At 40.8% G+C, this 16,198-nt stretch overlaps 1 protein-coding gene across 1 annotated transcript in view; it reads right to left on the bottom strand.

The window, feature by feature from the left end:
* The window catches only part of ITK (IL2 inducible T cell kinase), a 64,269-nt gene extending 50,089 nt beyond the window's left edge, over positions 1–14,180 (bottom strand). Inside the window, exon 1 of the mRNA XM_035013107.1 lies at positions 13,082–14,180. Within this exon, the coding sequence (XP_034868998.1) occupies positions 13,082–13,219 (138 nt within the window). The 5' untranslated portion in view covers positions 13,220–14,180. The remainder of the gene's footprint in view (positions 1–13,081) is intronic.
* Positions 14,181–16,198: the final 2,018 nt, after the last annotated feature.

The following is a 16,198-nucleotide window of genomic DNA, read 5'->3' as shown; positions in this document are numbered from 1 at the left end:
GAACAGCAGGTAAGGCTAAGTGTGCAGCAGAAAGTGATGAGTATGAACCCTATGACAAAACTTTTAATAGAAATGGTTTGAATAAGATTTCCAGAATGATTAGCAGGTGGATACAAATCTCTCAACAATGAAAACGTAGGTCAAAACTAGTCTGCACAAAGGATTGAACTAATAAAGAGCTCCTACAAATTACTAAGGAAAATGCTAACAAGATTATAGAAAAACAGGCAAAAGGAATAGAAAGTGTTCTTAAATATATGAAAAAATGCTCAAACTTACTACAAAAACAGAAATGCAAATAAGTTATACTGAGATACCATTTCTTAAACCTGTCAGACTTGCAAAGATCAAAACATATGGTAATGGTGTTGGTAAGGTTTTGACAATGCAAGCCTCTCACATGTGGCCCTGGGGAATGTTCATTGGCACAACTTCTTGGAGAATAATTTGGTCATGTTCAATAAAATAACAGATGCAAATATCCTTTGACACAGCAATTCCACTTTTAGAAAGGTCTTCTATAGACCAAGTCTTCTCAACTGTGGCACTATTAACATTTTAGGCTGGATAATTCTTTGTTGTGAGTTTGTCCTGTGCCTTGCAGGATGCTTAGCAGCACCCTGGGATCTGCCCAAAAATGTCAGCACTCCCCTCCCCAATTATGACAACTAAAAATTTTTCCAGACATTGCCAATGATGGGCAAAATCACCCATTATGGACATACTGATATAGAAAGTAACATACAGATGAGGTTATTCATTCCTCATCATTTGTAATAAAAAAAATTGGAAAACAGACTACATGTCCAACATTAAGATAACTTTTTATCCATTCAATGAAATATTATGCCACCACAAAAAAGAATGAAGAAGCTCTTTGTATATAGGTATGGTTTGATCTTTAAGAAGATTGCTAACAAACCAAAAGAAAGGCTAAGAAGTGTGTGTAGAGTATGCCATCATTGTATAAAAAGGAGGAAAAGAAGAACATTTATCTGTATTTACATATATGTGCATAAAGTATCATTAGGAGAACTGATAAGAAATTGATTATACTGATTGCTTTCAGGTCATGAAGCGCTGTAGCTTAGGACAAGGGTGGGAGTTGGCCCTTGACTAACATTCTGTGACTGTGTTTAAAACATTTATGTGAATGTATTATCTATTCAAGAATTTTTAAAGAATTAGTCTGTATTTTGCAGAAGATGGCCTAGTAAAAGTGGCTATTCATACAGAGACCTGAGATCCAATGGGCATAGAGGCAAGGGGGGCAGGAGTTCATTCCACTGACAGTTCTGTTTTGTGAACTAGTATCAATTTACAACACAGAAGAAAGCAATGTGGACAGTAGTAACCTAATGTCATTGAGATTTATAATGGACTTTTCAAAAATTATACCAGCTTTCTCTTGAATTCAGAGAAATTTGGGGGTCAGACATTTGGGGCAGGAGGCTCCTTGCCCCTGAGTCACAGCTTTCTAGGGAGAGCAGGGGGGCCAAGAAGATCTCTTTTGCCTGTCTCTTCCATGCTCACCTTTCCAAGTGCCTTGGTCTCTATGGATGCACCTCTGTGTCTCTAAATGTCCAGTGGGATTATTACACTTCACTCTCTGAGCAGACTAAGTGTCTGTTATTTAAAAGCAAAGAATCATGAAAGGTGATTCATGTTTTTATTCCATGGATTCAGTGTTTCCAGCCTTCAGTTTGCAACCCACCCACGAAATTTCCACCGTTGTGTGGTTCCACCAACTGGTACCATATACTTAATGCTATTATTTAAATGGATTGATTTTTCACTTCAACAAATTTATTCTAATTTATTCTAAAAGAAAGTTTTATAAATTTATTCTAAAAGAAAGTTTTAAAGCACCACCATATATTTAAAAATACTCTTTCCTAAAGTGAATTGTAATAAACATGTAACTGTTAAATTAAAACTACGTCAAAACCAGATTTGTCCATGTACCATATGGTGTGCACCTTGTGGATCACTGTACCTGAAATTGGCCATAGCACGGACTGTGAAGAGGGGATGCATTTGGTGTTAGAGCCTTCAGTCTCACTTTCTGGGCCCTTGGTCCTGGCTTGTACCCCTATTTGGTGGTCTTTCCTGTATACCCCTCTGGGTATGCATTCCCAGAATGTTATTCTAAGAAAGTGCTCAATGAGGGGTAGCCGTTATTATGATTATCTGGTCTGGTAAACTAAACAGTGTTGAGGCTTATACAGCATCTTTCCTTGGCAGAGGTCACCCCAGGAGCAGAGCCTCAGGTTTACAAGTTCATGAGCGCATTTTGGTCAGCCCACAGAGGCCAGGTCGACAGAAGCATTCTCTGCAAAGTCACAGGAGACTGGCGAATTCACAGAGTCGCAGCGAGAAACAGAATGGCCAAGATGCTTGTGTCGGTTCTGCAGAGAATTCTCATGGAAGGAGATTCTACTTGGGCAACCAAAGTCATATCAGAAAAACACATGTTAGTGGGATCAAAGTATAGGGAATTATTGTAGCCCAAGGCGAGATGCTGCTTTTACACTTATTACCACTACTGTGACCTTGGGTGAATTTCTTAACTTCTCCATGTCTCAGTGCTCCCTCTCTAAGACAGAATATTACTTTTATCTTCTTCAGGGAACTGTGAAGATTACATGAGGACAGTTGTAGGAATGTGTTCAGTCCTCTCCTTGCGGTGATGCTGGTTATGGCGTTGGTGATAATGTCGTGCTGTCATTCAGGTAAGCCTAGGGGTCCCCACTCAGGACCTCCATTACACAGAGTTGGAAACTCACCAATGAAATCTTTGCCCCAACTCTCTCCTCTCAGCCACCATGGTTTCTATTACATGACTTCTCAAACACAAACAAGCTTAGATTTGAAAATACCCATTGAAGAACATTTAATCCAACTTTTATTATTTGTCCCAGATGTGTGGCCTAGGAAAACATAGTTAACCTCTCTAAGCCTCTCCTTTCTCATCAACAAAAATGGGGATCTTTTGCAGAGGAGGAAGCTTTTTGGCACTCCTTAAATCCTGCTTTATAGGTGGTAGGTTCATCTACATATATATAAGACTGACTTTAAGTCAAATCATCTTATCCACGTATAAAATATGTATCTTCCCTCTCTCTCACCATCGCATTCAAAGCCTATAAAAATAGTGCACTTGTGGGCACCTGGGTGGCTCAGTCGTTAAGCGTCTGCCTTCGGCTCAGGTCACGGTCCCAGGGCCCCGGGATCGAGCCCCGCATCAGGCTCCCTGCTCTGCGGGAAGCCTGCTTCTCCCTCTCCCACTCCCCCTGCTTGTGTTCCCTCTCTCACTGTGTCTCTCTCTGTCAAATAAATAAATAAAATCTTAAAAAAAAAAAAATAGTGCACTTGAAAATCACCACAACAATGGGATTCTTTCGTTTTCATGGATTCCTTCTTAGAAGCATAGTCTTCTCTAAGGGTTCTGGTAACTTGTGGTGGCCCCATGCATTGCTTTAATTTCTGTAAGATGATATAGCAGCAAATGATAGAGGACGTAAAATATCTTATCCTATGACACAATTATCCCACATGCAGTACTAGATCATAAGGAGCTGATTTTAAAAAGGAGACAGTTTTATGTTAGGTATAGTACTATTTTTCAGTGTTCTCACCATACCTGGAAACAACCTGAAAGCCAAAGAATAGAGGATGAGTTCATCAATTTATTCAGGTACATAGAATAGATAAGTATATCTCCAAAGTGAACTAATTTGATCATGACAAAAATCATATGCATGAGAAAATGATTACTTTGGAGACCACATAGATATGTAGAAATGTATCTCTAGAAGAACAAATGAAGAAAGTAGAATATAAAATTGTCATGCATTATGATTATAATTACATGAAATTTATGTCTACACAAGAGCAAAGGTCATTCCCACAGATATTGTAAGTTGATGTCTTAGGCAAAAGAGTCACAGAGAACTCTTGGGTGTAATTATTTTATTAATTTTTTAAAAATAGTGTGGGGATATGAATGTTTGCTGCTCTGTCTCTTGTGATTAATCAAAGTGGATTTAACTGATTCTAATCTGTCCTCATTCTTTGCTGTTAATGGCTGCCTGAGCTCAGTGCTGGACCCGAGGTCTTCTGTGTTGGTACACCAAGCACCTTTCCACCAAAGCATGGAGTAGGATGATTCCAGACAAAGTATCCCCAGAAGAGGGATGCTTGTCTATAAGATGTCAACAAGAACCCCTCTCTTGAACTCTGTATGTTCAAGTCTCTATTCCTCACATAGGCCAAGCTCTTTCCTAACTCAGATTCTTTACACTGTCAGTATCCTCTGCCTGAAATGCTTTTCCCCATTTCTTCATATCGCTGGATCTTTCTCATCCTTCAGGCCCCAGCCTGGATATAAATTCCTTCTCTGGCCACCTTTCTTCCCAACTCAGCCCCAATTACTGCTTAGTCTTTCCACAGAACCTACCACCATCTATATCTGCCCCATGTATTTATATACTTCCTTGTTGTCTGCCTTCTCCCCTAGCATGTAAGCTGGGGAGGGCAGACACCTTTCCTCTGTCACTTACCACTGTACTCCTAGCACCTAGCCCAGAGCCTGGCACATAGTAGATGCTAAGAAACATTTGCTGAACAAATGAATGAATCTTTATATACCAAAAAAGAAATGTTTCCTTGATACAGTGTTAGGTTTAAAATAATAATAATAATAATAACTTTGGCACAAATAGATATAGTTTAGGGGGGGGAAGTCCTATATTTGAATTTTCTATAATAAGCAGGTATAATTTCTGTGACTTTTTGAATATCAAAAAAGGAAAATATCATGAGAAGCTTGCTTATAAATACCTTTACGTTAGTGAGAATTATATGACAACATAAGACTTTGGATCAGGTTCTTATGTAATTAAAATACTGACAAATTTACTGAAATTTCAAGGACCTGAGCAGACATTGGATCTAAAAAGGGAATCCAAGGGGGAGACAAACCACAAGAGATTATGGACTCTGAGAAACAAACTGAGGGTTCTAGAGGGGAGGGGGTGGGGGGATGGGTTAGCCTGGTGATGGGTATTAAAGAGGGCATGTATTGAATGGAGCACTGGGTGTTATATGCAAACAATGAATCATGGAACACTACATCAAAAACTAATGATGTAATGTATGGTGACTAACATAACATAATAAAATAAAATAAAATAAAAAGTGAATTTTATATCCATGGAAAACCATTTCAGAGCTTCTATTTCTGTCCCTGGATCACTTTAGGTGAAGACCCACAGTGTCATGAAGTCAAACCCAGACTGACCTCTGAATGAAAATTAGGTCCTGGAAGATTTACTTTTTCAGTCAGCCTAATACCTCTTGAAGTAGAAGAATTTATTACTAGTTGGTTAAGAAAATGGAGAGATGAGGATTTACTCTTTGGTGCATGAAAGCTTGAGAAGAGCTTTAAAATGGTTTTCTGCGGGGTTCATTTCTGAGTTTAATGAAGATGTCCTATTGTACGTGGACCTCATACCTAAGACACTGAGCTCTTGGGCTTTCCAGTTAAACCTTTCTTCCAGACCGGCATTCCAGACATTTACAGTATTGCTCTGTGGCCTATTTTTTATTGCAAAGACTGGTTGACGGGCACACCAGTCCCTGAACAGTAGGAATCAATTTAATTTTTTTTTTTTTTAAGATTTTTTATTTATTTATTTATTTGAGAGAGAGAGAATGAGAGAGAACACATGAGAGGGGATAGGGTCGGAGGGCAAAGCAGACTCCCTGCCGAGCAGGGAGCCCGATGCGGGACTCGATCCAGGGACTCCAGGATCATGACCTGAGCCGAAGGCAGTCGCTTAACCAACTGAGCCACCCAGGCGCCCTGAATCAATTTAATTTTAATGTGGGAGTATTCGCTTCCAAAACAAAAACTCTTCTATCCACTGGCTTTCTCCTTAAAACATCAACATCACATCACAAAGGCAAAGTCAATTCACAAAGAAAATCCATTAAGCTGGACATTGAAACCGCACATTTTTGGCCTTGAGGGGCCTGAACTGCAAAGTACTTCGCTTTGGATCCTTACTTCCCTTGGCCTTGCTATATATGGCCCACATTTTTTAGCTCCCCGATGCTCTTCTGAATTCAATTTGACTTTTGTGACCTCTGTTTGTTCCCTGGGGATTTACTGACCACTTACTGTGTGCCCTGCACTGTTCTAGGTGTTTGTTGGTGATGCAGTGATGAGCAAGGTCCTCCAGTGGATGCACAGACAGAAAATAAACAGGGAAGCACATCAATAAATAATAAATATGTGCAGATGCTGATGTATTGACGTATTTATGTACTTAGAAAAGAAAAAAAACAAAACAGGATCCCGAGAAAATATTTAAACAGACAGAAACAATAAAGAACCAGCCCTGCAAAAAGCCTGGGGTGCTCCTGACCACAAGAATAACAAATGCAAGGACCCTGCACTTGCATGCTCCGGAGAGTGAGCACCCCCAAGTGTACCCCTTACTTGCCTTACTCCAATTCTGGCCGTGTCCAAAGGCCCTAGAGGAAGCGTGAGCTTGGAGTGTTCGAGGCTCAGAAAGAAGGCAGATGTGGTAGAAGCCTGCTGGATAAAGGGATTGTGGTGTGAAATGAAATAGGAAAGGCAAGTAGGGACCCCTGGATGAAGAGTCTTATAGGCTATAGCTGAGGATTTAGTTAAATACTCTAAAACAGCCATGGAAGGCTTTAAAGTTGGGAGTAAGCCCAGATTTATCATTTTAAAAGATCATTCTAGATGTTCTAGATGGATAATAAATTGTACGGAGCCTCAAGTGTCAGCGAACGCCCAGCCAGAAGGCAACTCAATCATGCAGGAATGAGATGGAGAGACTATAACTGATGAAAATCTCAAGCAAAAATGCTCAGGTAGCTTTAAGAATATTATTGGCAAAGAGTTTAGCTGTAGAGGGGAAGGAAGGGTAAGACAGTGAGGAGGAAAAAAGAGAACAGAGTGCTTTGTTCTAAAAAGAGTGTGTGTGTGTGTTGGGGGGTAGAGGGCTGGCCCACCTGCTGGTTCCTACATGTGCCTCTCTGACCCAACTCTTAAAATTCCAACCTTCTGAAGCTTCTTCTTCCTCTTTCAAGACTGGGCCATGAACTTCTACCTCCAGGGCATCTTGTTTACTTACTCTTACACCAAGGACTCTTCTTTTTTAAGTTCTTTTCAACTTGCTTTGTTCTCTAGTCTTTTGGAATTGAGCCCTGTTCTGTTAGGGGTTCATTTGTGTAACTCTAACCTCTCCAATGGTACCTATCCCTCATGTCCTTGCTCTTTCCCTCCTTTTCTTCCACAAATAATGAATGAGTGAGTAGTATTTGCCAGGCCTCTTACAGACACTGGTGATGCCATCTTTACCAAATTGGGTGCTGGACCTCATAATGCTTATTATAATCTAAAGGAGGGTGGGGGAATTACATTAGCACAATAATCACTTTAATAAATGGGTAATTGCAACTCTGGGATGTAATCTGAAGAGAGGGTAGGTATGGCTAAGGCAGAGGATAACAGGAGTAGATGACCTAGTCCAGAGAAATCAGGGAAGGCTTTCCAAGCAAGTGACATTCAAAATGGGGGCCTTAAAGTTGAAGGAAATCTAATGTAGTTGGATCCCAGAGAGATGGGAGAAAAAGGGACATGAGCTGATATGGAGGATGGCCTGTGATAGATTCTGGGGCTGGGGCAGAGAGGGTACAGGAGACCATTAGGAGGTGGTAGCAGTCCCAGGTGAGAGATGCTGGCAGCTTTTATGGGGAAGGTGACCATAGAAAATGGAGAGAAGATGCTAGAGGAACTTCAGGAGACAAAAGCTTGCCACAACTCTCATTTCTTTTTGAGCACATAGTGGGGCTCCCTGAGCAATGAAGACAAAGATTTGTCCTGGACTATGTGTGGAAATGATAGAGCTCATGGCATGTGTCACTGCAGAAGATCCATGCCCTGGCTTGCTGATTTTCAGGACCGCCCTTTCCATTGAGGACTTCAGAGCAAGAAGGCATTGCACACTCTGCAATAACCCGGGGGAGGCCACAACTCCCTATGGGTCATGGGTTGCTACTGCTAATGGTAATAAGCACCATTTATCGGTGGGGGGGTGTAGGCCTTAGAGATATATGGCAGTTATTTAAATTCTTCCAACACAGAAGTTACTGAAATTTTCCTTGCCTCTGCTACCTGCTCTGTAAATTAGGGTAATAGTACTTCTTAATTTATAGGGTGGTGGTAAGGATTAGATGAAATAATCCACATTTAGCACAGTGACTGATACCTAGTAAGTGTTAAGTAAATATTAGTTACTATTATTATTGGAATAATGGTAACCTCCCTCTCATTAAAAGGAAGCAAGATGAAGACAGAATGTTTAATCATTACAAAAAATGTAAATAGCTTTATATAGAGTCACACAGCCTTAAGCAACTTACGCAAAGCTGCATAGCTTATAAGTGGGGAGCCGGTCTTCGACCCAGATGTGCCTGACACCTGAAGCTATGTCTTTGACTGACGTGCAAGGAAAAGCGAAGAAAAAGCAAGGAAAGGGGACCATCTCCCCATCTGCCATCTTTAATTTAAGAAGGATGCATATTCCAAGAGATGTTTCTGCTGCTAGATCAGACCGCAGGCTAACGGGAAGAGACCGTGCGGAGTGGAGACCCTTGACCAGACACTGACTAGCACGTGGCCTTGACGGTTCATCCTGCCCCACATACATGGAATGGCTCCCACACACTTGTGAGCAGCACAAGCTTGATCCCAAAGGTGCAGAGACATTAAAACAGGGAAAGCTTTGCGGTTCTCCTGAGGGTCCTTCCGAAGACTGAAGTGCGACCAGTACGGCCAAGCTTCTCACATGCCTCTCTCATGAAATACTCAACATCGCCTGAGGTAGGTAGGATCAGGGTCCTCACTTTACAAATAGCAAACAGAGGCTTAAAGAGGTTAAATACCTTGCTTGAGATCCACATCCAGAAAGTGATAGAGCCGGAATTTGAATCCAGCTCTAGCTGGCTATACCGGCCTCACCAGTCAGTGATGCTTGTCCCCATCTATGCTGCCCCTTCCCTCCCGTGCTTACTGGGAGGACCCAAGGCCCTCCATTTCTCTTTGACCCCTGGAAAGGATCTGGTCTCACTCATGAGCAACGAGGCATGTTGCCCAGCTGGTAATCACCTCTCTGGACATCATTTGCTTATAAAGCTGCCCAGCGGTGTGTCGGAGTTGGCTTGCTGTGGCCCATGGGGGCTGATGGTTAAATTTCGAGGAATTTTGGGAGCCAGTAGATATCACAACGGTAGTTTGAAATGGGCCATGATGGGAGTATTTACACCAGAGAAATCAGCAAACACTATGCATTGGGGCTCCCTGATACCCTCCGCCGCCACGACCAGCACAGAGTTTTAAACCTTTACCAGCACACTATGGGGCCCTGATCTCACTGTCCTCCGCTAAAGAATGCCAGGCATCACAGACCACTTTGCAAAGAAACTGGCAGGCACACGGTGGGGTCTGCAAGTACGCCCGCCAGTGAGCCAGGACCTGCCAACTGCAGGCCTCTTTCTGGCCCACTGCAGCACGGTGAGGGTGCTTCCTGGCTCCCCAGAAGACGCTTGCACATTTCACTACCAGACACCAGAACCAAATCCGTGTTAAAATAAGAGGCTCCATCGGGATGGACGTTTAGACATATGGATATTTAAAGTTAGAAAAAACATACTTTATTTGCAGGATTACAGGATTTTTTTCTGAGCAGGTAGGATTATTTTTCATACGATGTCATAAATCCACAGAATTTTAAAACTGCAAGGAACATAATTTTACAGGTAAGAAAAGAGAAAAAGAAGCTGTGACCCCGAGAGGGACAGTGGTTGGCTCAGCATCCCACATTGCATCATGCATACATGTCTCTCTCCACAGACTTGGCATTTAGTCACTGAATAGAAAGAATCCAGGCCCCTGATGTTAGCCTGACTTTGAAGAATACTTTAATGTTTTCCTTCATTTGAAAATGAATATGTTATGCCACCCTGCTTGCTCCTTCGGAGACATGATGATGATACAAATAATGGCTACTTTTTACTAGGTGCTTACTAGGTGGCAGGGCTTATGCTAAGTACTTCATAATTAAGTTGAACTCTATGAAATTGCTAATATCTGGCCTTTTTATTTTTTAAAGATTTGATTTATTTATTTGACAGAGAGAGACAGTGAGAGAGGGAACACAAGCAGGGGGAGTGGGAGAGGGAGAAGCAGGCTTCCCGCAGAGCAGGGAGCCCAATGCGGGGCTCCATCTCAGGAGCCTGGGATCATGACCTGAGCCGAAGGCAGACGCCCAACGACTGAGCCACCCAGGTGCCCCAATATCTGGCCTTTTTTAATCTACTGAGTAGTAATTTCAAATAGTTCAGTCTAAATGCATTCTATCTGTTAATCTTTACCATATTCTCATGAAATGAGTACTATTATCACACCCACTTCACAGCTGATAAGACTAAGGCTTTAATTTTTTTTTTTAAAGATTTTATTTATTTATTTGACAGAGAGAGAGATCACAAGTAGGCAGACAGGCAGGCAGAGGGAGAGGGAGAAGCAGGCTCCCTGCTGAGCACAGAGCCCGATGTGGGGCTCGATCCCAGGACCCTGGGATCATGACCTGAGCCGAAGGCAGATGCTTAACCATCTGAGCCACCCAGGCGTCCCAAGGCTTTAATTTTTTTTAAAAACGTTTCTTCCCATAAGCGTTCTGCTGTTGTTACCTATAGGTGATATACAGTGCACACTTGTGTGCAAATCAATGGCTCAAAACAATGGAACATACATAGGGTATGAATAGTAATAGCTCACATACCTTACTTTCTCAGTGACCTTGGATAAATTTCTAACCAATGATTTTTATATTTGAAGAAATGCTTTTATCAATGTTGTATATGAATATAAACCATAGGCATTAGAACACAAAAAATTTGATGTTTGTGCACTATGTATCTGCTATATCCCATATAGAAATGTTAGGAACTACAGCTTAAGGTTCCCCAGAATTAAGTGCCCCGGAATTTTTTTTATAATACTTAAATGAATAAGTGAGGGGCACCTGGATGGTTCAGTTGGTTAAGCGTCTGCCTTCGGCTCAGGTCGTGATCCCAAGGTCCTGGGATTGAGCCCTGCATGGGGTTCCCTGCTCAGCAGACAGCCTGCTTCTCCCTCTGCCCCTCCCTCTGCTTGTGCTTTCTCTCTCTTCCTCTCTCTCTCAAATAAATAAATAAAATTTAAAAAAAATAAATGAATAAGGGAGTGATTTTACAACATTGCCTATATGCAAATTATAACCAACAAAATTCGGAATCAAGACCATTTGGTCGTGTGATTATTTGCAAATAATATTGTACTAAATTCACAACCAAACAGCCCACAAACAGCAACACTGCTCAAAAATAATCAGTACTAACTAAAGCTGATGATACCTGGAAAACAAATGTCAGGAAAACGAATTGGAGAGAGCTATAAAATGGGCTTTGAAAAAAATATTTAAAAGAAATGGCTGCTCTTTCAATATGAAACAAGAAGTTCTAATATCACAGGAAGAGAGAAAATTGACTGATGCCATGTGATTTATCAGCTGTGTATGATAAGTCCTCCAAGTTGACTGCTAACCCTCTGTTAACTTAGTCAATAAATAATTACTGAGTATCTAGCAAAGGGGCCCTGTCCAAAAATAATTCCATATGCCTTCAGATTGATTACTGATTGTTTTCAATACGAGTCTGCTGAAGATGAGCATGTCTGACCCTCTAAAGAAGAAGCAGTCTGATTTCACCTGCAACATCCATAGGCTTCATACCCAGCCTGGCCTCCTTCAGGGCTCTATTTCATTGAACACTTTAAAGCCTGCTCTCAAAAGATTCCAAACTCATGCCGAAACCTACCAAGTCAGATCCCAACAAGGAATGGGGATGCCTTTGTCTCTAAGTGACCACCAAGCACCTAATGTTACTTCCCCTACAGTAACATATCAGTGAAAACCCCTGCTTTCCCTCCCTAATGATGGAAAAAAATAATACAATGACATAGTAAGAAGTCACACACATGCTTTGAAAATTTGCTGAGAAGGGCTCAGCAGGTGCTGGAATTTTTAAAGAAGAAAGGAATGTTGTAGGTAGTATTTCCAGATCTTTCATGTTGGAAAGAAAGAATCTGATGCAAAAGGTAGAGACATTTGCCCAGGCTCAGTCACCTAGAGAGGAGTAGAGTTTGGTCTAATAACAGTATTATTATCAGTGATAATAAGAGCAACAGGAACAATCGTAACATTATCACTGATGTTGTGGAATATAAGAATATCTCTAGGTATATAAAAAGACTGACCTAGCTAAACAGCTGTACTCTTCTGGATAAGAACCCCTGGTCTATACTGTATAACACTCTGATAGCCCCTGTCTCCTGCTAAGTTTTTCAAGGGATAAAGAGGTTTACCATTGGACCTTGCAAATTTTAGATAATTAAATGCCCGGGGAATATTATTCCAAGATATTAAGTGAGTAATGACCATTGGGACAAATAGAATTAAATTAATAAAAACACTGACACTGAACTTATCACTTAACCATTCCAAGTATCAGTTTTCCCCACTATAAATTAAGGAAACTGGGCTAGATCATCCATCCCTTAAGTCCCATTAAATGCTAATATTTTATTAATCTATGTCCCATAAAATCTAGTATATTTCAGATGAAGTTCATATTCTATCCAATCATAACATTTGCCACATAAAATATTATAATTTTAAACTTAAACTTAAACTTGCAGGAAAAAAAACCACTAATGAATATTAAACTTATTCTTTTGCAGATTTTAGAACTAAAACCACCTAATACAACCACCCCACCTCTGGACTTTTTTCCACATTCTCTTCTGATGACTCTTATTGTTATTTAACAAGCATGTCTGTGCCTCCTTTGGCTTTACTTTATTCCACGTATATCTTCATAATTCAGCCCACTCTAAATAAAAAAAATACTGTTTAAAAAAAGACAAGACAAAGTGCTCACATACCCCATGACGGTTCTCAAAGTACGCCAGGCTGGTTTTGGTTAAAACAAAGAAACGGACTTTGAAGTTTGAGGGAGAAGTTCTTCTTTTTTGTTGCGATTTCTTGATGAGCTGTTCCTCCAGGAGGATAAAGTTGTTCATGATCCAATTCTTGGGAAGTGATGCACCTTGGGCATCACCCCGTGGTACGGCCAGTGGAAACTGCTTCGGGCACGAGGCACACACTCGGGAGGCAGTTGATTTTCAGAGAGCTGTTAAAAGGCCTCTTGCCTCCAGCGTTATCTTTCGATCAGTGTTCAGTCAACAATGTGGAGCTTCTCCTCTGATGTCAAAGGCTATAACCACATCCTTTCGAAATTCACAAAACCAAGAGACGTATGTAAAATCTATACATACCCTTTGCCGTATGGTTTGGAAATGATATATGAAGACAGACTCAAAATGATAAGAAGTATTAGAGTTTCATCTTTACAGTCCTTGGGTTAGCCCGGCTGAAAGTTAAGGCATGTTGCACACGGGGGTGGAGGGACACAGGCTCTGGAGCCAATGGGTATAGTTTTTGTGTTAGTTTCTTCTTGCTGCTGTAACAAATTATCATAAATTCAGTGGCTCACAGTTTATTATCTTATAATTCTGCAGTTCAGAAGTCCCAAATGGGTCTCATTGGGCTAACATTCAGGTTTCAGCAGGCCTACAATCTTTTCTGGAGGATCCCTAGGGTAGAATCTCTTTCCTCGCCCTCTCAGCTTCTAGGACCACCTGTATTCCTTGGCTCTTGATTTCCTTCTTCCATCTTCAAAGCCAACAACAGCTGGTCAAGTTCTCTCACCTTATACAACCGTACGCTCTTCTGTCTCCCTCTTCCAAATTTAAGGACCCTTGAGCTTACTTACCCTGGGCCTGCCGAGATAATCTAAAATAATCACCCTATATTAAGGTCAGTTTATTGCAACCTTAATTCCATCTTCTACCTTAATTCCCCTTTGCCATGTAACCTAACACATTCACAGGTTCCAGGGATTGGGCATCGACATTTTTAGGGGATCCATTATTCTATCTACCACAGTGTGAATTCTGGCTCCACCACCTAACTAGCTGTGAGACTCTAGGCAAATTACTCAAGAGCTCTGAGCCTCAGGTTTTTCATCTGTGAAAGGGGATAACAGTGTCCCTATACAAGGCACTGCAGGGTTGCTCTCTGGTTTCCTTGCCAGTCTCATTTCACAGCTTGCTCACCCATTCTTACTCCAGCCCCCATGCATGCCCCTTACACCACTTCGAACATCTGCTTGTTTTGCCTCAAAACAGCTTCTCTCCCCTGCTTTGCCTGTTTTAACTCTAAATTATACTGCAAGTCTTAGCCTGCATGTCACTTCCTCAGGAAGCCTTCCAGGCTTTCCTAAGTCAAATTTGCCAATTATATGCAGATGATCCCTTATACCTTTCTCTTGATACCCATTATGACAGTTGTCATTGTACATCTGGAGGGTGATTTTTGCATTAGTGTTTCTCTTCCCCACTATTCTAGATGCTCCATGATGGTAAGGACTATGTGTGGTTTTGCTCACTGTTATATATTCAGCAACAATCACAATGCCTGGTGCATATAAAGGTTGTTAAAAAAAAATGCATCAAATGAATAATCATCAAACTGGGTTAGACAGTTAAAAGAGACAATGACCATAAAACACTTAAGAGAAATATATTGAAGTTTATTGTTTTTTAAAATTTAAATGAAAGCCCATAGGAGTTACAAATAGATGATTACTTTCCTATCCTAAAACTTAGTGGAAGAGCAGAAAACAAGTATGAATGGCATAAAAAAACAAAGCATGTTTGGGCTTTGAGATAAAGAAACTTGTGTCGGAATCCCATTTCTGTTATTTACTAAGTTACTTCTCTTTGAGTAAGCTACTTACTCTCTCTGATCCTTAGTCTTCTTGTAGCCTCCTTTAGAGGACTGAATCCCATAAACTCTGAATGGTGGGTGCTAGTCACATATCTTGCCTTAGAAATAGCACATGGTTGAAGTATAATATGTGAGCCTTACTTCTGGCATGAAGTAAATAACCAAGAAATATCAGTGGAAGCAGAGATAGTGTATACTGGACAGGGATAAATAATGAAACAAAATAATCGTTATTGCTGGATAGGAGAGCAACCATCTAAACTTTTCTGTTTTGAATGTAAATTATCAGACTACAGCTTAATTTTGTTTCATATGATGGATGCTCCAGCATAGTCAAGACACTCAAGAGGGTGGGGAAGGGGGATACTTTACATGATCCCCTCTCCCACATTCTGAGGTTTTAAGACATGTGTGGAAATACACTGCTAAAAGATGTAGTATTTTTTTTCCTCTCTGAATATGGGCTTGAGGCAAGGAATGCTGTTTTCCCTAAACAGCTACTCCCCCCGCCCCTTCCTTCTGAGTAACTGACTTCCTAAAGCTTATCTGGGCATATGGCTTCCAGAATAAAAGCTACATTTTTCAGTCACAAGACTATTTTTTAGCCAACAGAACATAGCAGATGTGATGTGTGCAACTTCCAGGGGATGTCCTTAATGGCCGTCATCATACTCTTTTCCTTCTCTTTTTCTTCCTTCCTACTGACTAGAATGTGGATATGATGGTTGGAGCTGGAGGAGCTATTTTATATCATGAGGTGAAAAGTGCACATTGCGGACAACAGAGGGTAAGGTAGAAAGAGCCGTATTTCCTAATAACCTTGGATCCTCCATGCCAGCGTGGAATAAACTTTTTCTTTTTTAACATAAAGAGAAATAAAACTACATTTTCTAAGCCTCTGTTATTTTGAAGTTGTCACTAACACCAAATCTAGTGTTAACTAATGTAGTACTATATTTCAAAATCGACTGTAAACTCCTTTGAGAAGGGTAGATTTATACCTATTTGGTTCAGGTTGAAAGATTTACTGACTTCACAAAGTGTTCTCATCTGGGAAAGCAAAATATCATCAGTAACTGTTGTAATAGATGCCTTTCATTTGCCAGGTCTTCATGAAGTGCAATCATAAGTAATTTTATTCTTTCTCATAATACACTCAAGCCCACTCACTGGGATTTGTCTTTGTCCTCACCTAAATGTAACCTTCAGAG

Source organism: Mirounga leonina, unplaced genomic scaffold (genome assembly GCF_011800145.1).
Source record: "Mirounga leonina isolate KUSES-001 unplaced genomic scaffold, KU_Mleo_1.0 Mir_104, whole genome shotgun sequence".
Classification (NCBI taxonomy): Eukaryota; Metazoa; Chordata; class Mammalia; order Carnivora; family Phocidae; genus Mirounga; species Mirounga leonina.
This window is presented reverse-complemented; position numbering and strand designations above follow the sequence as displayed.